Source organism: Crinia signifera, chromosome 1 (genome assembly GCF_055691185.1).
Source record: "Crinia signifera chromosome 1, ASM5569118v1, whole genome shotgun sequence".
Taxonomy (NCBI): domain Eukaryota; kingdom Metazoa; phylum Chordata; class Amphibia; order Anura; family Myobatrachidae; genus Crinia; species Crinia signifera.
In genome coordinates this window covers 86,278,872-86,306,069 of record NC_139217.1, presented here as the reverse complement: position 1 = coordinate 86,306,069, position 27,198 = coordinate 86,278,872, and the positions used below count along the sequence as shown (strand labels likewise).

The following is a 27,198-nucleotide window of genomic DNA, read 5'->3' as shown; positions in this document are numbered from 1 at the left end:
ACTATGTTTAATGTATGAATCCAACTACGCATGAGCCCCAATATGTATACAGTTTTATTTTCATCCTGACATCAGTTGCTAGGGGAAGTTAGGGTTCAGGTGGGAGTTAGGTTTAAAGGGGGGGGGGGGGGGGGGGGGGATTATCAGTAGGAAATCTGTATTTTAATTCTCTAAAGGAATTCCAGCAACCCTACAATGGACCTGGGTGAGGCTGCTTGAGGATATCATGTCCCTGTTGTACCAGATAAACAATATAAGTTCACGTTTTTTTTATGTTTATCTTTGTAGACAAGAATGTAACAAGTGAAAAGTTACTTTTGTATCTTAATAAATGTTTGCCATGTTGTTGCTAAGTGTTACTGTACAGAAACACAATTATTTAGAAATGGATGATACATAATGCATGAATCTGTTGGGAAGTCATGCCATGTCCTGCTAATGTCGTTACTATAAATGACCAGTATATGCTCTCACTTTCTAGGTGCAGTGGTATAATATTGTGGTTAGGGCTAGGCTGCCGGCAGAAAGGCTGCTGACACGCAGGACAGTGTGTCAGTCTCCCACAGTCCCACTCTCTGCACTTTTCCAGTGTGCCTGTGTGCAGAGAAGTGGGGAGGAGAAGGATGTGATGTCACCGCCCCCTCCCCGGCCAGCGCTGTCCCAGCCAGGCAAGGTAGCAGCAGCAGCGCACAGCGGCACAGGGAAAGCTGCTACAGTTGTGTCTCCAGTCCCCACCTTCCTCAGCCTGCCCGGGAGTCGGGACGTGCCTCTGACCCCCTGCCCATGACTCCCAGCCCTGTTACTCCCAGTCACCGGCGTGTAATCCCCAGGCGCAGAAGTTTTGCTGGTGCCATGACTCGGGGCTGATGCTAGCGGTGTTCCCACCTGGCTATGGCTTTGTTGAGGAAGAGACGGAAAAGGTGAAAGCCTCCTCCCTACTTAGCCGGAGCTGATGGAGACCCGGGCAGCACCCTGAGCTGCAGCTCCTACATACTGTATACCAGACCGGTAAGTGGAGAACTTACCCCGGTGACCTGCACCGTGTCCGGATCGCTGCATGTGCTTATGTACTGAGCGGGCGTCTTCTTTGTTGCGTTATGCTGCGACTGCCAGCGTGCGTGTGTACAGTAGCTGCGATCTGACCTGGCGCTGCTGTACTATGGTATTCCTAATAGCTGGCTGGGGGGTACAGGCAGGGGCACAGCTGGGGGGCAGAAGGGGCACAGCCGAGAACATCTTGGTATTTATTTTGTTACATTATGTGATTTAATTATTATATTTTTTATTTTTTGCAATAAACTCCGTATATCTTCACCTGCCTGCTCATTATTAACATAATAATCGATTATCGTTAAAACAATACATACCCGGCTCATCTGAACCCGGCTTATACACGAGAACTCATTCATCCTGTGCCAGGGCATTGCACCGTGTACCGGGCTCATTGTCTCCCCTTCCCTGGGGCTACACTGCAGCATTGCATCGAGGCTATGACTTGTTAAAGACAGATGTGTCCTTAGTGGCAAAGTTGCTTTTCCTAAATAGTTCTCAAATCCGATCCAAGTACCCGCAACAGGTCATGTTCTCAGGATTTCTAGCAGTGGATACAGATGGGATCTAGCAAACTAGATGAACGCATTAATGCGTGGTCACAAATATCCAGAAAACATGACCTGTTGTCACCCGGTGGTCTACCTTGGCGCTTCATCTGTCACACTGACTGATCCCAGCCGACCAGTGATATATTTTATGATGGACTGTGTAGTAATGCATCTACCTGCAGTGAGCCCAGCTGTGCCCATCACCCAGACAGAGAGTCTAGCTCATGGCTGGTACCTGACCCCCCTCCCCCTAAATCTGTGACCTTGCTGGGAGGAATGTAACAGTGGGCTGACATGTATGATCTCTGTCACTGTCCTCCTCCACCTCCCTGATTTATGAGTCAGTAATGGTGAGGTTGGTGCTTTTTTTTATGCTGCAGGGTGAATGACACTTTTCCTCCCTCTAGCCCAGCTGTGGATTGTCTGGGTCACAATGATTCCCCCACCTGTGTACACACACACACACCTTCCCAACCTCACATGTCTGCCCCAGTAATACTTGTGGAAGTAATGAGGACAATGCCTCATTTTGGATCCAGGGAAATCAAGGAGTAGATTTAATAAACCTGGGGAAATATAACTAAATTCTGGAAACTTTTATTGTCTGTGTTGCCACATGTTGAATACAGTGTAGCACTTTGTAGAGCTGCCTTCTGGTGCACTAGTCATCCTGGCACTGGGAGAGTTAAAGCCTTGTCTGCATTCATTGCCTGTGCTGGGACCCAGGACGCCATAGGCGTATGCTTTGTATTGGGAGAGGGCTGTACTCTTCCAGCAGTCCTCTCTGAGTGCAGTGTACTTGTTGTGCCAAGAAGGAATATTTCCTTGCTGGGGCCTCAGCAGCACATGCAGGCTGCAGTGTTGTGATGTGGCCGGCCAGCAGCTTTTTAGGGGGAGGGGAGAGCAGAGACCACCATGCAGACGCTGGAAAAGTTGCTCCTTAACTCCATACAAAGAGATATAGTGTAATCTGTAGCGTAGCAGGTAATGCAGACATCATTACTGACACCCCAGGATTCAGGCTCGTCCCAAACCCCAATAACTTGCCAGCATTTTGCATTGCTGGAGAGCATTGAGGGGAGGATGTTCCCACAAATAGGCAATGGAAATAAAGACGTTTGTTTCCCCATAGTGCAGTAAATGAGGGGTGGCTTGTTAGGGTGCAGGGAGGCTGCTGGGCTGTTTGGTGGGGGATGCAGCTGGCTCTGAGCCCAGTGTATGGGGGCAGGGCAGAGACTTCATTATTGGAGTGAGCTGGGAAAGCAGAGGAGGCTCTTTTTAGGGTGGAGAGAGAGGAGAAAAAAAAAACTTTTATTACCTCTGCCTTTCTGTAACAATACAGGACAGAGTGTTACCCGATCTGGCTCCACTATACAGAACATAATGGAAAGTCTAATTGCAACATTAACCTATTCATTGCCAGGGGCTGTGTGTTTTTCAGAAACAAAGGGGGGCCAGGCCTTAGCTATGCTACACCGCATGTGCAACAGTGTGTTGTTATGGGATGCTATAAAGTGCTCTGCTGACTATTGCTGTAGACATCTGTCACCCTCCCGCTGCCTCAGGCATCCTGGGGAACAACAAGTCCCAGTGTACCCCATGTTGATAGTTGCAGAGCATATGTTGTCTAGAATCTAGATTTCTGTCTCTGCGGACAGGAGGAGTTATTAATGATCCAGCAAAATACAACCCCCCCCCCCCCTTTCATGATTAAGGAAATCCAAAAAACATGACCTGCTGAGTGTACTTCATGACTGAAGATGGCAACCACTGGCCTAGATCGATAATCAAACTGCGTTTGCATCTTACACGTCTATGCGATTGTTTGTAGAGAGATTTTGCTGGTAATTACTGCTTTGTGATTCATGCGTGATATTTAGCCTGGCCAAATATATGGGTGTGCACCCCGCTGCCTGAGGAGCTCACACTTCATACACTGAAGTGTATTGCCAGTTCGGTAAACAAATAATTGATAGCGCACCCCAGGCGCTGCTATGCCTTCTCCTATTGATCTGCTTATCACCAGCAAGCAGCAACAACATTTATGTGGTTGCTGTGGAAATAAGTCTGGAAGAAAACAGACAACTGATGGGGAAATAAAGTTTATTGTTCTCCGAAATATATCAGATCCCCTGTTCATAGGAAATGCAGGGGGAGACTTGTACTAGTGCAGCCCAGCAGTGTGTGTGTGTATAAAATTGTGTATCTATAATTGAGCATTCCAGATTATAGCCTTGTAGGTGTGCATATTAAAAAGTACAGTGTTTGGCTATTGTGTGGTTGATGTGCTGACAGCATTGCCGACATAGAACTCCAATTAATCTGTATTGCTAATATGCTGTAATATCTTTGTGATTTATTGGTGCCATTTACATTCGATATCTGAAGACCACATACTCAAAGGGCCTTATTCTAGTTCGCTCTTTCTGACAAAATCCTTCTTCGATGGACAAAACCATGTGCACTGCAGGGGGGCAGATGTAAAATGTGCAGAGAGAATTAGATTTTGGTGAGTTATTTTGTTTCTGTGCAGGGTAAATACTGTCTGCTTTATTTTTACACTGCAATATAGATCTCACTTTGAAGTAAAACCCCACCCAAATCTAATTCTCTCTGCACAAGTAACATCTGCCCCACCTGCAGTGCACATGGTGTTGTCCATCTAAGAAGGATTTTGTCAGAAAGAGTGAACTAGAATAAGGCCCAAAGAGTGAATCTTGGATTGGCTTTGCTGCATGCAAAGTTTTGGTTAATGTATCAATATAGTCCAAATTGATACATGGTGCGATACGAGCTATCAATTTGGACTATATAATCAAAATCGGTAGAAAACAGCACATACCACACCATGTCTATACGGCTTGCGATGCCCGCTCCCGCGGTATCGGCATCTCAAGACATCATAGACTGTTATGGCAAATCCATATTGACTATATTGTGTACATCCTAGTGTTCTATTATAGTCAAAATCTTACATAGACAAAATCTCATAGTGGGTACACACAGTGCGATTTTGATTGCGTTTCGATCTCGGGATCGAATCAGGATCGGATTCAATGGTACAGAAAATTCCTTCGATTTGACTATATAGTACAGATCTGTACTGTATAGTCTTGCTGACTATTTGATCTACACTACACTGGAGAGTGCATTGTGATCGAATCTGCATCAAATGTAGAAAAACCATTCGATGCCTATTCGCTTTTCTATTTGATTTTGCTTCTAGAAGCAGAATCAAATAGAAAAATACTGGATATCTCACCGTGTGTACCCTCTATCGCTGTGTGAATGGACCTTTACTGTGAATAATAGAAAGCAGTAATATATATGTTATATTATTATGAATACTCCTTTCTTTCTTTTTTTTCTGAAGTACCTAGCTTTATTTGCTTCTGCAAAGTATTTTACAGCCTGTTTTTCCAAACACAGGACTTTCTGAGTAGGTACTATGCTGTAGGCCAAAGCTTTTGTTGGAAGGACACAAATCAATACAGTCAATCTTCACGAAAAAAATAAATTACAGGCTGAGCAAGCTGTTGAAGAGGCAATAGGAAATTATTTAGGGTTGTCCAGGAAGCATAAAACAGGGTTTTTTTGTTATTCAGACAGATCTTGTTTAGACTGTATTTCATCCCTTAGCAACTGTTGGAACGAATGAAAATGTTGACGTTGAACTATTTTGGCCCGTCCCTCAGGATTAATAGTTAACTCAACTTCCAAGACATTGATTTGTGTCTTGCTTTTAAAAATGGAAATAATGCTTATTTGTACATTATTTAGTGAGTACAATGTGTCAGTGATGACGGGCTGTGTGTTTGCAAGCCAGCACCCACAAAATTGGAACAAAAACCAAATACACATAAGAGTCCAAAGTTATAAAACACAAGTCTATTATAGCTGTGTTGTGCCATGTATAACAATGTATCGTATAGTGTGTAGGAGAGGCTTTAAAAGTATTTTAATACAGTTCTTTTCATTTCCTCTTTTTCTGCTGTTTTTGATATATTCTAGAAATAATGAGTAAAAAATAGGTCTATTTACCGAGCAAGCCTGTAACTTACATCATGTGGAAATGAATGTCGCACAGCTGTATAAAAAGGGTTAATGGAGAAGATGCTGCAATTATCTCTCCATTAATGCCTGACTCTACAACATCCTTTTGTAGGGGAGATCTACAGTACTTATGTTCTCTCCTACACATCAAGCAGAAAAACGTTAAAAAGATCCTTAAGTTTAACTTGTATAAAACCATAGAAAGTAGCGTTACATGAGGAAAAGCCTTCTATCTGATGAAGCCGTCAGGGTATAGATCAGGGCTGGGCAACACCGGCCCTCCAGATTTTGATGAACTATACATCCCAGCATGCCTTGTATCAGTTTCAGCATGGCCACATAGCAAAACTAATGCAAAGCATCCTGGGATGTGTAGTTCATTAACATCTGGAGGGCCGGAGTTGCCCAGCCCTGGTATAGATGAATAGTTTCAAATAAATAACTAGTCAAGATTAGCAGCACTCAGTACACAGTCACTCGTTTTGGCATTTGCTATGTGCTTTCATCAGGAATAACTCATTCAACGAACGTGGCTGCGTCCTGACTGAGCCCTTCTTTCTAACGGGAAACGGTCATTAGATCGACATGCTGAAAGGTTGACATGTGGCATGGTCGACAGGTCATTAGGTCGACATGGGGTTTTTCACTGTTTTTTTGACCCAATAGGCGGTAATTTGTGCCCTGCCATCCACTAGGGTGTGGTGGCAGAATAATATAGTGTGCCAAGCGTAGCGAGGCACCGAGCCCGAAGCATGGCAAGCGAAGCGGTGCACTTTATCCTGTGTCCATGTCGACTGTGTCAACACTTGGGTGAAAACCCCCATGTTGACCTTTTGACTGTCGACTTAGACCCTTGTCGACCTTTCAACATGTCGACCTAGTGGTGTCGACCCAATGACTGTCGACAAACGTATGGTCAACCAAATGACCCATACCCTTTCTAACTGCTGATTCGGATGTGTATGTGCAGTATTTCCCAGCAGCTGCTGTTCTTATGGAGGGCGCCATGTAAGATAAGTGTGGCTGATCCCCTGGGTATGGTATAACTTGCCGACCGTTTCTCTGACATCGGAATCCTGACTGTTAGGAGCCTGACGGGGTGAGCCCATTTGAGTCCCTTGTGGGCTCGCCACGCTACTGGCTCGGTGCCTCGATGCACTCGCCACCTATTCTATTCTCCCTCTTTGGGGGTCATGCACCCCCACAAGGGAAAATAGCCTGTGTAAGTCGGTTTGTCGGGCTTGTAACAGTCGGGATTGCAATATTGGAAAAATGACCGGCGAAATCCAGGCTGTCGGTGACTCACCTGGCACCCGATCCCCTGATTACCGGCAGTACATTGTATGCATGGTGCCCATCCCATGGCCTGCATTGCTACTCCAAGATGACACTTTGCCACCTCATGGTGCCATAGCAGCTTTGATGCATGTATGGGGTAGAACAGGGGACAGGGCATCTGTTATGAAGTTTGAGCATGTGCAGTGCTACGTACCAGTGCACATTGCTTTTAGCATGTTATCACATCTGCTGTCATTGAAAATCTTCTTGCTGCATAAGTAATAAACATGCCAATAATCATGGCAATATTGTCTGGAGATATACGAGCCAATCTCACAAATATTGCTATAGAGACCAAAGCCTGAACATACTGCACTTATTATTTTATTTCTCAGGCCGGCTTTTGTTTTGTAAAAGTGGAACATTTTAATAGCACCTTCCCGTTCTTCAGATTAACAATGAAAGAAGCAATAAGTTAGAAAATATTTTAATAAGAACGGCTGCAATTAAATTTCTCATTAAAGGGAACTTTTGTTTGTATAAAGTGCAAGTACAGGTACTTGTCCAGACATGTCTCCTAAAGGGAAAACCTCATTCTATCAGTGGGGAAGATGTTTCTGCATAATGTTTGTTCTGCCATTATTTAAACACTAATAGGGCCTACACACGGGGAGATTTTGTGTTCTCCAGTCAGAACACTGGCCCAGACAGGTGATGTAACTAGATTTATCCAGCATTCTGGATATGAATCGCTAGGCGATAGGGACACTCGGGGCCGTGCATCACTATAACCCCTAGTTAAAAAATGCCCTGAAATCCCCCAGTGTGTAAGCATATTTAGTTGCTCCATAGAATTTTGTCTGGAATTGCTTCAGATGTTCTTACACCCCCAATCAGGGTCTGGCTGGCAACTTTTAGTCCAATTAGATCTAAAATCCATATTTTAAGGAAAAATGACTTGTTAAAATGTAAGAAGTTTCCAATTACTGTAGTCCTTAATTACTTAACTTCGCTGCACTCCTTCTCTGGATCTCTTCTTTAGCATTGCAGATAGTTTACATAGACAGGGCACAGGACATGTACTATTAACCCTGTACCCGCTCCCTGCACACACTATACATACGCCCAGCCTGCCTTTGCCCCAATGAATATTTAATGAATTGTTTGCATTCTAATTGGTAAATAGTAATTCTTTGTTGGCATGATAACTCGCAGTATTAATATATAATACGTAGGTATTACCCATCCATAGCACCAACAGAATTGCTGCATTACCCCTTCATCTTCTTATAGTGCCCCAGTTCTCCTCTTGTTTTTTTCTCAGTCTGCTTTAAGCTTGACATGGCGATCTCACAATGACATCCAAAGTTCCTTAAAGCTGGGTACAAACTATATGGTATGTGCTCTGCTCAATATCGCCTGCGTGAGGGGCTGACATCGGAAAGTGCGTACACACTTATTGAAGCCGGCAGTGCGGAGCAGTGGCAGCATGGCCCTTGCTGGTATGCAGGGCCGACGGAGGATGTTGCTGACAATGCTAGCACACACTTCATGGGGTGACCAAACCAATCCTCGAGATCTACCAATGGTCCATAATTCCCAAATCACCTAGCTGGTGCACAGCTGTGGTCATTACTAACTGTCATTCCTACTATAGATCCACAGGCCGCCTGACACACATGAACTGTTGGTAGATCTTGAGGACAGGTTTGGCCACCCCTGCACTACATGATGTGCCCCATATGCTGCCCCGGTTGACTAGTTCGGTATACATATCATCTAGCGTGTACCCAGCCTAAGAAGAAATAGCGATTTAACAGCGCCGTGCTTTACAATAGGAAAAATCAGGGCAGGTGCAGATTATAAATGTTGTGCCTGTTGTCACAGGTGGGACAGCGTTCTGTTGCCTTTGTGGGTCCATCTATCACCTCTTGGGGAGGTACAGCACTTTCCCTACAGTCTGAGGTGTAACAATGTGCACTCCTCAGAACTTGCACTAACAGCACTTCTGTCCAAACAATTCCATTAATGTAGTAAAAATGCATTGTACTGGGACCTAGCACACATTCTCCAACTCCGGCTGTCTGTATGTTTGCACTTTACCAAGAGATATTTCTGCCCAGGAGACCGCACAAACCACCATCCCTGTATAGTTCACATTGCACATATTGTTTTAATAAACATGTTACTTTCATCCTTGCAGGATATGTTCATTTAATGTAGCGCTGTAATTCTCATTGCGAGGAGCTCAGATTCGAGCAAGGGGAATAAAAGATACATAAATGTAATATTTATTGAGACAGTACCAAATGTCCAGTGGTTTCAAACCATAAAAGGGTTTGACTTTACTGTAGTGTACCATTGTTTTTCGGGCCCTGACTTTATACAATAGAGTAGTGTTTACTTTAATGTATGTGACAATTTTACCAGCCAATAAAAAGGTGTTTAGATTATTAGGAATGTCTTACAAGCTGGCATATTACAACTGATATCAGGCATTGGATCTTTATTGCAGCGTGGAAGGCTTTCATCCAGAATTCCACAGATCAGTCGCATCATCCTTTGGTGTGTGGGACCACACTGATAGGCCGCAGTCAATTCAGAAGTGTTGATGCCACAGGGTACTTGGGTGAGGATCGTTCCATAATTGGTCAGTTTTAGGAAGAGAAGATATTGAGTTTATCAAACACAAATCTCTGGCTTCAGCCGCGCTGAAAATGACATGTTCATTCACGTGCTGTAGCTTGTTAGGTGGAAGTGTTCCCATCAGCACATCCATTGTCACATTCTAAAAAGCTAGTAAGGGATTGACTCAAAGGGCTAACATAAAAATGGTATTACCCGGAAGTCTGATCTCCTTGTGTGGTTTACAGCCTGTTTTGAGAAGGTTTGTGGGACCCCTAAATTCTCCCGCAGTCTCACAGCGGGACAGACCATAAAATAAAGTATTTCATAACGATAGCATGAAAGTATGAGCATGCTGCATATAACTGGTTCAAACGACAGCTAATCATCTACTGGCCTCACTGGCGTCCTAGAAAAAGATGTTTCACTAAATAATATAAGGTTCCTGCATTACACTGCCGGAACCTTCAGTCATTGCATATAACTTTAAAACCAGTATTAACCCTTTAAGTGCCAACATCTATGTGAGGGATGTTTAAAATATCCGCTAACAATGCCAGCGTCGCTCACATTTGTTATGTAAATTCAAATAAAAAAATGTAATAAAAGAAAGTCAGAAATATCGGCATTTTCACCAACAATAGGTCAAATTTACATTCAACCTATTTAAAGTGTTCCACCGTCAGATGTTTTCTGATTTTCGGTGAGACCACGGATCAGCATAATTTTTGGACAATTTAGCGGCCATTTTCGCCAATGCAGATTTGACTTTTAAAAGAAGTCGTATCTGCATTGGCAAGAAAAGCCGCTGCATTTGCGAATTTGCTGCTGTTTTCGCAGATCCCCGGCTGCATCGAATAGGTGTGTGCCGATATTTTGGCCTGTCCGAAATATCGGCACACATTTAATTCCCCTAAAGGATGCTTTAAAAGGTGAGGACCTATGTGTTTTCATGGCAGCGATTAATTACACATAGCCAAAAAGGAGTGTATGCTCCTTGAGTTTTGGGTGGGGTGTGTTGAAACTGAAATCTAAATTGCAGTGTTAAAAATAAAGCAGCCAGTATTTACACTGCACAGAAACAAATCTCACCCACATGTTACATCTGCCCTACCTGCAGTGAATCATGGTTTGCCCATTTGAAGAAAAAAAGTGCTTTGCCATCAGTTCTGAATTAGACCCATAGCTGCTGTCTTATTAGGCACATTTCTACATAACATACTCTTGAGCTTCATTCAAAGTGCAGGAAATTGGTGGCTTGCTTCTTGGTGGATTGAAGGTATGAAAATAGAAAGCATTGTGCCTTATGCTGACTGGGAGTGTTATTGTAAATGTTCACCTCCAACCTGCTGGAAAAGCAGCCCTTCTCCAGTTCCAAGATACAGTGGGGCAGATGTATTAAGCTTTAACAAGAGATAAATGCAAGGGTGATAAGGAGAGATAAACGTCCAGCCAATCACCTGCCAACTGCCATGTTACAGGCTGTGTTTGAAAAAAGTCAGTAAGGAGCTGATTGGCTGGACATTTATCTCTCCTTATCACCCCTGAATTTATCTCTTGTTAAGGCTTAATACATCTGCCCCAATAATACATAATTTTTAAGTGCTTGCAATTGGTAATAACGATCAGTTCATACCGTGTTTCCCCGATAATAAGACACTGTCTTATTTTTTTTTTTTTTTACAAAAAACACTATAGGGCTTATTTTAATAGCATTGACCCATCATGCCCCCATTGGTGCTTTTGTCCCCATCATGCCCCCATTGCTAAGTTTATACAGTACCCATCATGCTCCCATTGATGCTTTTATACCCATCATGTCCCCATTGCTGCTTTTATCCCCATCATGCCCCCATTGCTGCCTTTATCCCCATCATGCCACCATTGCTGACTTCACCTGTACATGCCCCTCACCTTTCCCCGTTTGTCAGGCTTTCTGCCGCTGCTGCTGCTGGCACTCCGCTCCTGACAGTCCACTCCCGCCAGTCTGTATAGCACAGCGTGGAAGGCGTGGTGACATCATGCGCTATGCGCGATGCATCCCTGGGACCGGGAGGCTTCAGCGGTACCATGCTACCATACCGCTGCGGCATCCATCATGCAGGGTAGGTGAGGGGGATAGCGGGGGTCGAGCTGGGGGGCATTGTACCAATATTTTAGTGCATGGACCCGTAAAAATGTGTATTTCGATAGGGCTTATTTTCGGGGTAGGGCTTATTTTGGACAGATGTCCAGAACTCAGGGTAGGGCTTATTTTCGGGGTAGGGCTTATTATCGGGGAAACACGGTAGTAATGAAAAAATTATACACTTTTACTTCTGTGAAAAATAAGCTGTCCACCCTAATGATTGTTTGAATGAGTGTATCTTATGAGTATATTTATTAACAGTTTCGGTACTTGTTTCCTAGCACGGACCCGACCGACCCGATTTCGGGCTTTTTTACAGCTTTCCCGACAATTGAAAAATCGGGTCCATCGCATGCCATTATAATGGCATGCGATGCGACCGACGTGACCGACCCGATTTAACATTGTATGTCATGTTAAATGCGGGTTTAAAATCGGGTCCATCGCATGCCATTTTAATGGCATGCGATGCGACCAATGCGATGGACCCGATTTTTACATAGGAACCAATGTTAAATGGCCCCCCCATACCCGATTTTTGATTGTATACCCACCCTGATGGGTAATTTGTATGTCAAATGCCCCCCATTGTTAATGCCACCCCACGATGAACGCCAACCCGAAGCGTGGTAAGTGCAGTGAGCCCGCGAGGGGCGGAGGTACGCATCCTCCGACCTTTTCATACCCCCACTACCCCCACGCATACCGCCGCCCATCGCTTCGGGTTGCCGTTCAACGTGGGGTGGCGTTAACAATGGGGGGCCATTTGACATATAATTTACCATTAGGGGGGGGCATACAATTAAAAAGGGGGTCTGGGGGGTGTTTAACATTGGGCCCAATGTAAAATCGGGTCTCAGGGACCATTTTACATTCCAATGTAAAAATCGGGTTGGTGCGATGCGATCTACCCGATTTTTCCGACCTGATGGCTTACAATTATAATCGGTGGCGCCGTGCTAGGAAACAAGTACCACAGTTTCTTATATAGCATAGCAGAATCTGTTGCGCGTTACAATTGTAGACCGTGATAAAACAAACTGGGTAACAGACAGACCTGGTGGTAAGAGGGCCGTGCTGCAAGTTTACAATCTATAGGTACATAAGAAGGAAACACAAGGACCGGTAATAGCATAGCAGTCCCACCAAGTTGCAAGTCCAGAAGGGAAGCTATATAATACATAAGTGCCTCAGAGGGTTATGTGTGTGAAACTTAAATATGATAGGCTTGCCTGAAGAGGTGAGTTTTCAGGGAACGATTAAAAGTTTGGAGGCTAGTAGAGTCTTATTGTGCATGGAAGGGCATTCCATAGGGTGGGAGCAGCCCGATGAAAGTCCTGTAATAGTGAATGGGAGCTAGTGATCTGTGCAGAAGAGAGCGACAAATCTTGCGTAGAAAAGAGTGGTCGAGATGGGAGATCTTTTGTGATATGTAAAGAGATCTATGCTGGTGCAGTATGGTTAATGGCTTTGTATGTGAGTAGAAGTATTTTAGATTGAATACGGTAAAATACCGGTAACCAATGGAGGGACTTGACATGGGCCCTTATTCTGATCGGTGCGGATATTCCCGCATTCTTACGGAGCGGTCCGTACGCCACGGTGTTTTGCCGCGTGCGGCCATCGTCCGTAGAAACGCCCACGTGTCCTCCGCATTCGGACGGACTCACTCTTTAAGAACAGGGCGTGTTTACGGACGACATACAAACCATGCGTGTGCGGGAGAAACACTCCGATTCTGCACGGTATTACAGAGTATTACAGAGTATGCTCGGGAATACCGCATCCGAACGGGAGCCAAGCGGTGCTACCGCACGTAAGCGGAGTATTTACGCCAAACAACCCACTATTATGTATCTTCTGCAATACATCACATGACCCACTTATTCAATTACCTATCCTCATAAAAAACTTCTTATTTGGAATTGGAATCAATTAGATGCCAATATATCCTTACAAGCATGCCTAACACATGCATTGCACACATTAACCCTTACAGCAATTGAAGCAGCAATGGTTTCAATTAAAGCACTGACAAGCGTCCTATTAGTGAGTAATGAGTAAAGGAGTCGATTCTATTGGGTTCAGGTGTTAATGCTTGTAGTCATTAGGCGGTACGTTCGCCTACCGCATGAACGAGTGGTGTCCGCAAAGCAATAGTACACTTGTGGACACCGCACATTTCTGCCCTTTTTGGTCGCGTGCATTCGGAGTGCTATCCGAATGTACGCCCCCCAACATAAGTGTACTCCCCCGTGTCCGCCCATGTTTCCGCCCCGTTTTGCCCACTTTGAAACTACGCCCATGTGTCATTCCGCATGACGCCCATAATACGCCCATATTTCCCGACTGATTGCGGTGCACAGTTTTGTACGGGATTTGCCCGAACAGGTACGGAGTCAATGCGTGGCACATGCGCGTTGCGTTCTCCACGCATGCGCAGACGCCGTAAAGACGCGATCCGAAAGTATGCGGTAAAGTACGCGTCAATCAGAATAAGGGCCATGGTGAGAGACGGGGAATGGGCATGCTGTGGATAGGGGAGAGGCCAGTGTGCTTTGGGTGCGGGAGGGGCGGGTGTGCGTGTACTACAAGAGTGGGGCTGTTGTGGTGTTTCCGCAAGTGGATGCGGGGGTGGCGGTGGTATGTGTTATGGAGGGATGGGTGTGTGGGTACTGCGGGTGGCGGTTGGGGTAGCTGGGTGTTGGGGTACTGTGGGTTTAGGAGGTCTGGGTGTGGGGGTGAAGTGGGTGCAATAGTACCGCAGATGTGGGTTGGCCGCAATAGTACCGCAGATGTGGGTTGGCCGCAGGTGGGGCAGGGTGTCCGGTGGTGCTGTGGATGTGGGAGGAGCAGGTGTGAGTGTGCTGCAGGTGGTGTTTACTTACTTACAAGTCTCTGAGTGATTTTTTTTTTCCTGATGAGATATTGGGGAGGGGCGATCTCGGCAAGTACTGCGCTGATAGGCTATTAGCCCCGATCTGTCACTCTATGACTCCGCCCAGTGTTATACACAATCACAGTGACAGATCTGGGCTATTATATAGGAGATTGTGTGAATTTTCAATCTTATGTATATGGTGTTACACCGGACCGACCATAACATGTCAATTAGAGTGGCTTTGTACTGTGAGAAGCGCAACAGAATTTGCTACGCAATATAAAAACCTGTTATTAATAATAATAATAATAATAAAAATAATAATAATGCTGTCTGTAGGGACTTTCAAATTCTCCTAATTCTTATTCCATTAGTAATACTGCTGATGAATTGAATGTTGTGCCTGCCTCTAATAATTTTGTGACACGGGTATCAGCAGTTTGTTTCATTTGTTCACAGAAAAAAGAACCTTGTTATGTGATCCAGAGTGATGGGTTAGCCCATCTCTAGTTTGAAGAGTAAAACGATATATTTTCCTTGTTATTACGGAGTTCCGTCTAAAACAAGTGTATGGCATTGACCTTTAGTTAAATGAAGATGCACAGTTCTCTCTCTTCCTCTCACAAGAGAAAGCTTCATAGGATTTCTAATATTCCCTGGAGTGCTGGCAGAGAACACAAAGTATACACAGTGAATTGGTCAATAAGCCAGTAACCATTGTTAAAAGTGACAAGTAGGTAGAATGATTTAAGACTACAATTGACACTAAAATTGGTAGGTGTATGTACATTGTGAATCATTTCCCCTGAGGTTCTGTTCATTTTTTTTCTCATCTTAACAATCAGAGTTTTGCTTAACAAGAATCTCTGATTTGTCCTCGTAGTTAAGTTTTACTATCCTTCGTCAGTGCACTTTATTCTTGTATACAGCTTTGCATTTTCTTTTATGTAGACAGAATAAAGAGTTTGCAGAAAAGCCCTTAACTGGCCTCATTGCTGTCATGTAAAGAATCTGCTATCTTCCATCCTAAAGGATGACATTGGTCACCGCTGCTGTGGTGTCTAAAGTAGTGCAGAATAGTCATTCAGGATGTATTGTCTTCTGTAGCTAAATCAGTATAATGATAAAGTACAAATTGTTTCTTCTGCCGGACATAGCCGTATGGAATGAGGAAGCTGGTTACTGGAAATCCTGGCATTGGTGGGCATTGAATTCCATAGTGGATTTTTCCACGGTTGAAAAATTGGCACTCTTTTTAGCTGGAATTTATATTCGACCTATTCAATTAAAGTGCTGATTTTTAGACCAAAATTGCAGCCGTTTTTGACTATTATTAGTCATGTTTCACCTGTGCCGTTTCGACTTAAAAAAATATATATATAATAAAAAAAATGATTCCATTGGCTAAACATGTCTAAAAACTGTCCTAAAATGGCTGCAATAGAATAGCAAAGTCAGTTTTTTCTGACTATTTGTAAAATATTTACATAATTGAATATCCACCTTTATGGTAATTTACTAGCAACTTGGCAAATATTGGCTGTAAATATGTTGCCTTTGAACAGATTGAGCAAGAATTTGCTTTTAGATTGATATATTTATTTATTATTTATTTATTTGCAGTTTCTTAAATAGCGCAGCAGATTCTATTGTGCTTTACAATAGTAGACAGTGATAAAACAAACTGGGTAACAGACAGACTTGGAGGTTAGAGGGCCCTGCTGCAAGCTTACAATCTATTAGGTATATAGGAGGGAAACACAAGGACAGGCATCAGTAATAGCATAGCAGTCCCAACAATTTACAAGTCCAGAAGGGAAGCTATATAATACATAAGTGCCTCAGAGGGTTATGCGTGTAGAACTTAAATATGATAGGCTTGCCTGAAGAGGTGCGTTTTCAGGGAACGCTTAAAAGTTTGGAGGCTAGCGGAGAGTCTTATTGTGCATGGAAGGGCATTCCATAGGATGGGAGCAGACCACATATATGATGCTGTTCGGTTCCAGATTTACTTGGGAATGGTAGCTCATTCATTGACCTCAAAGCATTTAGCTTGGGTGGAATATTTCAGGAAATATTTGGGAAAATGGTTAAATTACCCGTTTCCGAGGTGCATTCTCCAGACTCTTTCAGCAGCTGACCGTTGCTTGCATACATTCTGCGCATGCGCCAGTCAGAAATCTCCCAGCAGCACCTGCAGCTCTATTGGGGGGAGGAAAAAGTGTATTTTTGGTAAGCATAATATCTCTGACTGTCAAAGTCAACAGCTAAAGACTGTGGTGAGGCAACAACAGCTGCAGTTGTAGAAATCGATAATTGCCGTGTTTGGAACAGTAAGTGCCAGTGACTGTTCATACATTGGATGGCACATCAGTGCGCTATCTCTTGATAATAGGAGCGCCGATAATGACATTGTTTACAAACATCGGGAAAAATACAATAGATTGAATAGATAGAAGGCAAATTCATCTATTCTGCGCAAAACTGGCGATATTTCCTGATATATCCATGGATAGGAAATATGGAGAAACATTCAAAATGTAAATATGCCCTTGTCACCGATAAGCACCCTTGCACCTACAGTGTACACTATATTTGCACCCTACATTTTATTTTGGTGACTCTACATTTCTGTGACCTGTATTTCACTTTATATGCTGCACTGACCCAGTTAGTATTTTACATTTTTTTTAGTGTGTGTATTTTATATATATATATATTTATTTAATCCAATCTTTGTGTTCTATTTTTACAGGTGACGGTATACTTCATCCATCATGGGGGAGTACTTGATCATACTGCTCTTGCTGAGGTTACTACAACTCTTTGGGGACTGTGATGGAAGCCATGGACTGCATTCTCCTGCATCATTTCAATTTACTCAGCACCACTACAATGCCACCATCTATGAAAACTCTGCTTCAAAGACTTATGTGGGCCACCCGACAAAAATGGGCATGTATCTTGACCCTTCATGGGACATCAAATACAAAATAGTCTCTGGAGACAACGAGAACCTTTTTAAAGCAGAAGAATATATTTTGGGAGATTTTTGCTTTCTGAGGATACGAACCAAGGGAGGGAACACCGCAATTCTCAATAGAGAGGTTAAAGATCACTACCTTCTCTCCGTCAAAGCAGTTGATAAGCACTCAAATGCGGAAGCACGGACAAAAGTTAGAGTTCAAGTGCTGGACACAAATGACTTAAGGCCGTTATTTTCTCCCACCCTGTACAGTGTTTCTTTGCCTGAAAATACAGCAATAAGGAGCAGCGTAGCAAAAGTTAGCGCAACAGATGCTGATATTGGAACCAATGGGGAGTTTTACTACAGCTTTAAAGAGAGAACTGACATGTTTGCTATCCACCCAACTAGTGGTGCTATTATGCTAACTGGAAGACTTGACTATTTGGAGACCAAGCAGTATGATATGGAAATTCTTGCAGTTGACCGCGGAATGAAGTTGTATGGAAGCAGCGGAATTAGCAGTATGGCGAGGTTGGTTATTCATGTGGAACAAGCCAATGAACACGCTCCTGTTATCTCTGCTATTACACGGACGCCTTCTGAGCTTGAAAAAGATTTAACATATGCAATTGTAACTGTGGATGACCATGACCAAGGAGCCAATGGTGAAATTGCCTCTTTAAGCATTATTGCTGGAGATCCTTTACAATATTTTAAGACCAATAGAACTTCTCCAGGTAGCAAGGAATATAAAATTGTAGCTGTAAGAGAGATAGACTGGGCTACACAACCATTTGGCTTCAATTTGACCCTACAGGCTAAAGACAAGGGCTCCCCACCACAGTTTTCTTTCCCGAAAGTCATCCATGTGACCTCTTCGCAATTCGTTGGTCCTGTCAAGTTTGATAAAGATGTTTACAGGGCTGAAGTGAGTGAGTTTGCACCCCCTAACACACCTATAGTTATGGTTAAAGCAGTTCCAAGTCATCCACACTTAAAGTATGCATTTAAAAATGCAGCAGATAGAAACCGTTTCAGCATAAACCCCAAAACTGGTCTCCTTACAACCTTAATCCTCATTAAAGCAAAAGATTCATCTCACATTGAACTTGATGTTATGACCAGTGATAAAAAAGCTTTCACTAAGGTAATGATAAAAGTGCTCAGCATGAACAGTAATGCCCCTGAATTTACCCAGACCTCATACAAAGCTATAGTGGATGAGAATGTTCCAATAGGAAGTCACGTCCTTACCATTAATGCCATTGATCATGACGAACTGGAGAACGGATACGTCACATACAACATTGCTAACATTAATCCTGTACCATTCACTATTGATGCTTTCTCTGGTGTGATAAGCACTGCAGAAGAATTGGATTATGAACTGATGCCTAGAGTCTATACACTAAAAATCAGGGCTTCCGACTGGGGTCTGCCTTATCGCAGGGAAGTTGAAATTCCGATCACAGTGACTTTAAATAATTTAAATGACAACATACCTGTGTTTGAAAAGATAAACTGTGAAGGCTCCGTCCCCAAGGATCTTGGCATTGGAGAGCAAATAACTACAGTTTCCGCTATTGATGCTGATGAGCTCCAGTTGGTAAAATACAGAATAGAGTCTGGAAATGACTTTGATTTCTTTACACTGAATCCCAATTCAGGAGTCCTTTCTTTGAAACAGTCTCTTTCAGAAGGCCCTGGAGCAAAAGTTTCCTTTCACAGTTTGAAGATTACCGCAACGGATGGAGAAAACTTGGCTAAATCAGTTTATATTAATATTACTGCGACTCCCAGCCGCAAGGTTGTTCATTTAGATTGTGAGGAAACTGGAGTTGCCAAAATGCTTGCTGAGAAACTTCTACAGGCCAATAAGTTGTTTAATCGTGGATCACTAGAAGAAACTTACTTTGACGTTCACTTGGCAAACTTGCATGCGCCTCAGTTTCCAAGCACGCATCCAAGCAGGATCGTTGTCAAGGAGAATGTGGCTGTGGGAACACGTATAATCCATATAGGAGCTAACGACCTTGATTCTGGTTTCAATGGGAAGCTGGTATATGCTATTTCTGGAGGAAACAGTGATAGTTGTTTCACTGTAGATCTGGATAATGGTTGGATACGCATTCTTTCTCCACTTGACAGAGAGCTTAAAGACCAATACACTTTGAATATCACTGTTTATGACCTTGGAATACCACAAAAATCTGCCTGGCAGCTCTTGGACATAGAAGTACTTGATGCTAATGACAACCCACCTGAGTTTTTGCAGGATAGTTACTTTGTTGAAGTCAAGGAGAATGAGGAAGGTGACCATGCAATTATTAAAATTGAAGCTTTTGATAATGATTTGGGATCCAATGGTGAAGTGAGATACTCTATTCTCACCGACACGAATCTCTTTACAATTGACAGTGTGACTGGTATAGTGAAAGCCCTTAAACCACTTGACCGAGAGAAGCAGCATATGCATTTGCTCAAAATTCAGGCAAGAGACCAAGCTGAAAATGAACCCCAATTGTTTTCAAATGTGCTTCTAAAAATATTAGTAGAAGACGTAAATGACAATCCTCCTATTTTTATTCCATCCAACTATCATGTAAAAATCCGAGAAGACCTTCCTTTGGGCACTCTGGTTACTTGGATAGAAGCCTATGATGCTGATTTAGGACTTTCAGGTCAGGTTCGATACAGCTTTTTGGAAACTGGCGACGGAAAATTTGAAGTAGATAAACTCAGTGGCGCTATACGGATAATACAAGAGTTAGATTATGAAGACAAGCAGGTTTACAATCTGACTGCCAGAGCAAAGGACAGGGGAAGACCTATTTCATTGTCCTCAACTTGTTACATCAGCATTGAGGTTATTGATGTCAATGAGAATCTGCATACACCATTGTTTTCCAACTTTGTAAGCAAAGCAGCGATCAGAGAAGATGTACCAATTGGAACACCTGTGATGACGGTTTCTGCTCATGATGACGACTCGGGTCATGATGGCGAGATCAAGTACTCTATAAGGAATGGATTAGGAGTTGGTGTCTTTACAATACACGAAGATAAAGGTAAGATTTTATCACATGACCAATTCATACCTTTGTTTTAAAAGTAAATTAAGTAAAACGTCTATTACCTGTTTTTGAATTGACTTTACTGATCTAATTATTATTGCAAAAAACCTGTAACTAACCTGGTACATGTAAGTCTAATAACAGCAAAATAAGTCACATATTTTGTACTCTGTGAACACATGCATCAACGAAGTTTGTGGCTCACAATGCTTGAATATTTTTGCCTCTGGGGATATCCAGTTATCTGTGGTAATTTAATCTGAATAATGTATTTATTGGGGGAAAGGGGGGGGGTCCAGTTATACCTCAATGCTGTCAATTCTCGAGGCTTAGGCAGGCGTGGCATAATCCGTGACAGCAGCCCGGTTTTTCCGCGATTATACATGGGTCCAGATACTTATCCCAGATCCCATGTGCAAATGCCACAAAAATGGGTCATTGTTTGGGCAACAAAAATGTGCCAAAGTTAGGACATGTAATTGGAGGATACCTCCTTAGTCCTAAAGGCAGATCTTTGTCATGTGGGGTGTGTGATGGGCGACATTTACAATGCTGCATAGATAGCTCATTATTATCCAGTAGTATTATCCAGTAGAAAACTATTTGCATGAAATTTGATTATGATATGAACAATATATCATGTTCAGTACTTATGTAGCTACACGTTACTGCTACTGATGAAGTATAATTGCATGCATGTATAATTGATTCTGTGCAGTAAAATTTCAGTGGTCGCCTCCCGTGCAGTCAAATGGGGCCTACACCTCAAGCGATTTAGGGGCATTTTCTTAGCGATCTCACTAGATCGCTTAAAAAATGCCCCAACATCGCTCCGTGTGTATGGGCCATAGCGATGCGCAGCCCCGTTCGTCACAGTCGCCTGGCTATTAATATCCAGCATGCTGGATAAATCTAGTAATATCACCGGACAGGGCCAGTGTTCTTTGGTGACAACAATGGCTGAGGGATCACTCAGAACACATCGCTGACACATTGCTGTGTGCTGAGCAATCTTGCTGAGCGTTCTGAGAGATCTACTGTAGCATTGCTCAGAACGCTCAGCAAATTGCTATGTGTGTAGGCCCCTAAGCATGTTTTGTTCAGAAGCAATTTGAAGATGCTAGCATACCTTAATATATACACTAATCCTCTTGCCACCCTTTCTGTAGTATCTCCTAGTAAAATCATGTGTGCTAATTTATGGGTGCGGGGGAAGACTGACAATCTTTGTGCCTCTATTTGCGCACTTCCTTTTTCATTCATTTTTGGGGAGATAAAACTCAGGAAATTGCGCCTTGAATATTATCTGGAAAATGTCCCTTTTTTTCCCTCCATACATGAAAAGCAATGAATTAAATGTAGTTATCTCAAAGACCAACTTCAGATACATATTCTGTGAATGTACTGTGTACTTAGCATTATTCCTTTATCAGTGTTTAAATTCTATAGCTTGTTCTAAACTGCTCAGTTCTCTTTGATCTAAAACAAACATGTTTGCTTTGCTGTGGGCTGGGAATCTGCTGATGCAGCTGAGCATTTTCTAACATCCCACTGGTTGAGACAGGCTGGCAGGTAAATAGAGGGAACATTCACCACGCTCTTATTTTGGCTATCTTCATAAACTTATATAGTAAACACTTAAAAAAAAAATTTAAACTGCCCCCTCGTATGTTAAGTTACTTGAGAAACAAATAAAGAAAATGTTTTTTTGCCAGCTGTGACAGCGAGCAGTGCTGACTGCTCGCTGTCACAGCTCGTACGGTCAGTATTCAACTGACCCCCTGTACATGCCGATTCCATGTCACTAGGTTTTTGCATCGACTGGGAAACGGCATGTGTGGCCACTAAAACAGCGAGGCTCGCGGCTAAATGCAGTGGTCTCCCTGCATTAGCCGCGAACCTCGCTGTTTGGGGGAACCCTTGCCGTCATCTGACAGCGAGGAGTCCCCCGGAATGTAGAATAGGGTGAGTGGCCGGTGTGGGGGTTTAATGGCGAGGGTCGCTTGTTTTCAGTGATCCTCATCGTTTAACCCCCCTCCCCGGCCGCGTTGAATACGGCCCATTGCATTTTCTGATGGGTCACCACTCCTACCTATATCCCCTGCTCTCCTCTACTTTTGATTTTCTGTCAGGGCAGTGATCAAATCCTCGCTGCTTCTATCCACATACCTTTTTCTAGGGCAGTGGTTCCCAAACTGTGTGCCTAGGCACCCTGTGGTGTGGATGTTTGCAGGGGTGCTTTGGGGGTCCACGACCAAAACAAATTATTTATTTTCAAAGTGATATGCAAAACCAGTGCTGGTGGCTGCCAATCATAACATGTATGGACAATTAGAACCACAGCTACTGTATGTTACCCACCACATAACTAAACCTGAGGGTGACGGTTACCCACAATTTACTTTATATTTTTATTTATTCATAAGAAGCTTTTTGACTAGGGGTGCATGGAACAAATGCTGATATTCTTGGGTGTCCCGGTCAAGAAAGTTTGTGAACCACTGGTCCATGGAATCATAAATTAGTAAAATTTCGGGTAAATATTTATAATTTTTTTGGCCTAGCAGTGCTGTATGTAAAGGTCAATTTATTAAGACGGGAGTTCTGTTGAAGACATGATGTTGTCAATAAAACCAATCAGATTCTGTTATCTTCTAGACCTGGGGTAGCCAACCCTAGTCCTCGAAAGCTACCAACAGTGCATGTTTTGCAGGTCTCCTCACAGAATCACAAGTGAGCTAATTAGCTCCATCTGTGTATCTTTTAAAATGTGTCAGTCAGCTAGGTTGTCTGGAAAATGTGAACTGTTGGTAGCTCTCGAGGGCTAGGGTTGGCTACCACTGTTCTAGAAGGTGCTAAATATATAAGACATAGAATCTGATTGGTTGGAACATCCCATCTTCAATAGAACTTCCAGCTTTCTAAATTTACCCCTTTAGTGTTCAATCTAGGAGAAGAAGGTTCAGCTAGAAGTCTGTCTTCCAGCAGCTGTTCGTTGTTCTTCATCGTGCTTCTGGTACCGGTCAATGGGTGGTGATCTTGAAGAGACTCCCGTCAAGCGTATATCTGAACCCCCTTGCATTCAGACCAACTTGCAACTGTAATTGAGCGGAAGACAACTGTGTAGGCGGTTGAACAACTTTTTTTTATTTGTTCTACAGGGCGATGCATGGAATAGGGCTTTAGAAGGAAACAATGGATTGTGAAATAGAATGGGTTGTAAGGTAACCATTTAGCAGAACGTTGAGTAAATCCTACAACAAGGTTAATAGTTCACATTCATCCATTAATATATACATTAGACAGACACTGGAAGGACGTAAAAAAAAAAGTAGAGCAGGTGTGCGCCCATAAACTTCCTTTCTGTACAAGGTGACGATACATTTTAAGAATCATTTAATTTAAAAAAAAAAAGACTCCAATGTTTTTGTTTTTTTTTCTAACTGAAGAAAAATGGCTCCAAACTAATGAAGATTGTTTGCTTTCTGTGTGTTGTAGCCTTTGATAGACGATTGTGTTTTGAAGTGCCACATCTGCTTTGCTTTAGGTGTTTCCTTGGGTCAAAGTAGCAAGCTGAAAATGATTAGGTAATGTTTACCTTTTGCTTTGAACACTGAAGCTTAATCATACTCCGTGTTCATGTACATAACAAAGAGCACGTCTGCATCATCTTCCGCACTTTCCTGTATTTTATCTTAATATATAACTATTTAGCATTTTAATATGAAAATGTAAATTTAACATCACATTAGAGCATTTGGCTTTTTGCTATGCAGGTATTATATAAGCCTTTTTAGCAGCTTCTATGGTTGTATATAAAGACGACAAGGAGTTTTATTTGTACGGGAACTGCTATTGACATGATGCAAAGGCTTATTGCGAATTTAAAACTATTGCGCGGTGTTATAAAAATAAACTGACCAAATGCTTTATTTTCTTGAGATCTCGGTGTAAATGGAAGTCAAAGGCTGTACTTACACCGAGATCTCTGTATAAATGGAAGTCAAAGGCTGTACTTACACAGAGAACCCGCACATGACATGAGCTGGTTCTAGTAATTAGTCTCAAACTAATAAGGAAATAAATACAAATAATCATGATTTCCCATCCCTAACCAAACAAAACGGTGGCACAGTGATTTTATTCTGTGCCTCAATTGCAACAAAAGCCCAGCAGCCTGGAACTCTCCTTTATCTGCCTGTGTGCTCCAGGCTGTTTATGCTGCTGGCTGTCAACTCCTCCCAATCTCAGCTCTAGCTGGCTCCCCCTGCTCTTCCATTGACATCTACCCACCAGAACTCAAAAGCTGATTAAAGGGAGCTACCTGCACCTTTCTACTGATCATATTAATATCACTATGATGAGGGTACTACAGACAAAGCATTTTTATTTTTTTTGCTGTATATCAAACTATGGACCCTTAAAGTTGAAAAAACCAGAAACTTTAGAACTACAGTGATCTCCCTCATTGACCGCTATTAACCTTTTCCCTGCCAATAATTTAAGGTGCCCACACACTAGAAAGATCAGTGATCTTAAGATGTACGCATATATTTGCCTTGAAATCTTTTGTCCGTCCTGGACAAAAGATTTCAGGCAAATGCACATTTTCAGGCAAATGCACATTTTCACCCAAATATTTATCTCCAGATCCGATGTGCATCCCTATTGATCTTTTGCTAAATCTTCTCCGCGGGAGTGCTCATCTGATCGAGAATGGCTGATTTCCGGTAAAAATTGTCCGGTCTGGTCACTGGGTTTGGAGATTTTCCGGCTGTTAAGGATTTCCTCATCACAGGGATGGGTGTGGTACGGGACTCCAACAGTCGGGATCCCGACAGTCATTATCCAGACGTCGGGATCCTGACTGCCCGGAGTCAGACAGCATGGCGAGCGCAAAAAAGCCCATTGCGGGCTTGCCACGCTGCGGGCATAGTGAGCCACCTATTCTATTCTCCCTCTATGGGGGTCGTGGACCCCCACGAGGGTAAATAGCAGGTGGCCGTCGGGCACCCGGCTGTCGGCGTTTTGACAGTCGGGATCCTGATGTCAGTTAAACGACTGTTGGGAACCCGTCCGGCACCCACAGGGATTATCATCAGTGGAGGAGAGAGGAGAAATAAAGATTTCTATTCTGAAATCAGGATACACCTTTTCTTTTTTTCCTTACAGCATTTACCATCAGGGGACCCTTGTACTGTCCCCGTAATTTACTGTTGGCAAGGGCGTAACTACCATAGGTGCAAGGGGTGCAGCTGCTATGGGGCCCGGAGCTGCAGGGGGCCCCTCTTTACTGTCTAAGTAATATGTTTTACATACATTTATCACGATCAGTTGCTAAATAGGGGGCCCTTACAAACTTTTGCTATGGGGCCTACGAATATCTGACTGTTGATGTATCAACCCACACTGCATCCGACTAACCACGTATCCAAGTTGCACTGTATTTAACCCCCACTGTATTAGACCCACAGTGTATCCAACCCACAATGTAACAGTACTGCATCCCACCTGTACTGTAACCTGCACTGTGGGGGTTATTCTGATCACTCGGAAAGGCACAATCACCCTCCAATGGACAAAACCATGTGCACTACAGGTGCAGTTACATTTGGGTGTTTTATTATTTCTGTACAGGGTAAATACTGGCTGCTTTATTTTTACACTGAAATATAGATATCAGTTTGTAGTACAAACCCCACCCAAATCTAACTCTCTCTGCACATGTTACATCAGCCCCACCAGCAGTGCACATGGTTTTGTCCATTAGAGAGTGATTGTGCCTTTCCGAATGAATCAGAATCCCCCCTGTATTCAACCCCCACTGAATTAGACCCACAGTGTATCCAACCTGCACTGTATTTGATTGCTGTATTATTGCATGGCGGTGGTATACACAGTATAGTGCATGGGGGTAATACGGTACACCCTTTATTAGTGCATGGTGGTGATATACACTGTATTAGTGCATGGCTGTGATATAGATGTATTAGTGCATGGGGGTGATATTCACTGTATTAGTGCATGGGGGTGATATACACTGTATTAGTGCATGGGGTGATATACACTGTATTAGTGCATGGAGTGATATACACTGTATTAATGCATGGGGGTGATATACACTGTATTAGTGCATAGGGGTGATATACACTTTATTAGTGCATGGTGGTCATATACGCTGTATTAGTGCATGGGGGTGATATACGCTGTATTAGTACATGGGGGTGATATGCGCTGTATTAGTGCATGGGGGTGATATACGCTGTATTAGTGCATGGCGGTGATATACACTATTAGTACATGGTGGTGATATACACTGTATTGTTGCATGAGGCTGATATACACAGTTGGCGAGATTCAGCAAGCTGAAAATGCAGTAAAAACCCAGTTTTCAGGGTTTTTACCGCATTTTCATATGCAGCAAAGCCCCATTGCTGGGGCTTCACTGCAGGGGGGGTTTTGGCGTAACCCCATGGAAGCCTATGGGCTTCCCTTCGCGTCCCCCGCCGATCCGCGGCGCATCCCCCTTACCTGTGTCCGGGCAGGCTCCTGCTGTGCTGCCCGGACCAGTGATTTCCTCCTGCCTGCAC

General features: G+C 43.2%; 1 protein-coding gene across 7 annotated transcripts in view; it reads left to right on the top strand.

Annotated features, from left to right (window-relative positions):
* FAT1 (FAT atypical cadherin 1) overlaps nucleotides 1-27,198 on the top strand; it is a 206,393-nt gene that overhangs the window by 40,242 nt on the left and 138,953 nt on the right. For 5 of the 7 annotated variants that reach the window (XR_014469766.1, XM_083169337.1, XM_083169366.1 and 2 more), the window contains exon 2: nucleotides 17,322-20,602. Coding sequence is in view for 6 of the 7 variants with exons in the window: in XM_083169337.1 (XP_083025463.1) it covers nucleotides 17,344-20,602 (3,259 nt within the window). In the remaining variant the exon portion in view is untranslated. Of the gene's footprint in view, nucleotides 1-654; nucleotides 1,009-17,321; nucleotides 20,603-27,198 lie in introns of those variants that run through there. The other 2 variants (XM_083169346.1, XM_083169388.1) reach the window with 2 other exon arrangements.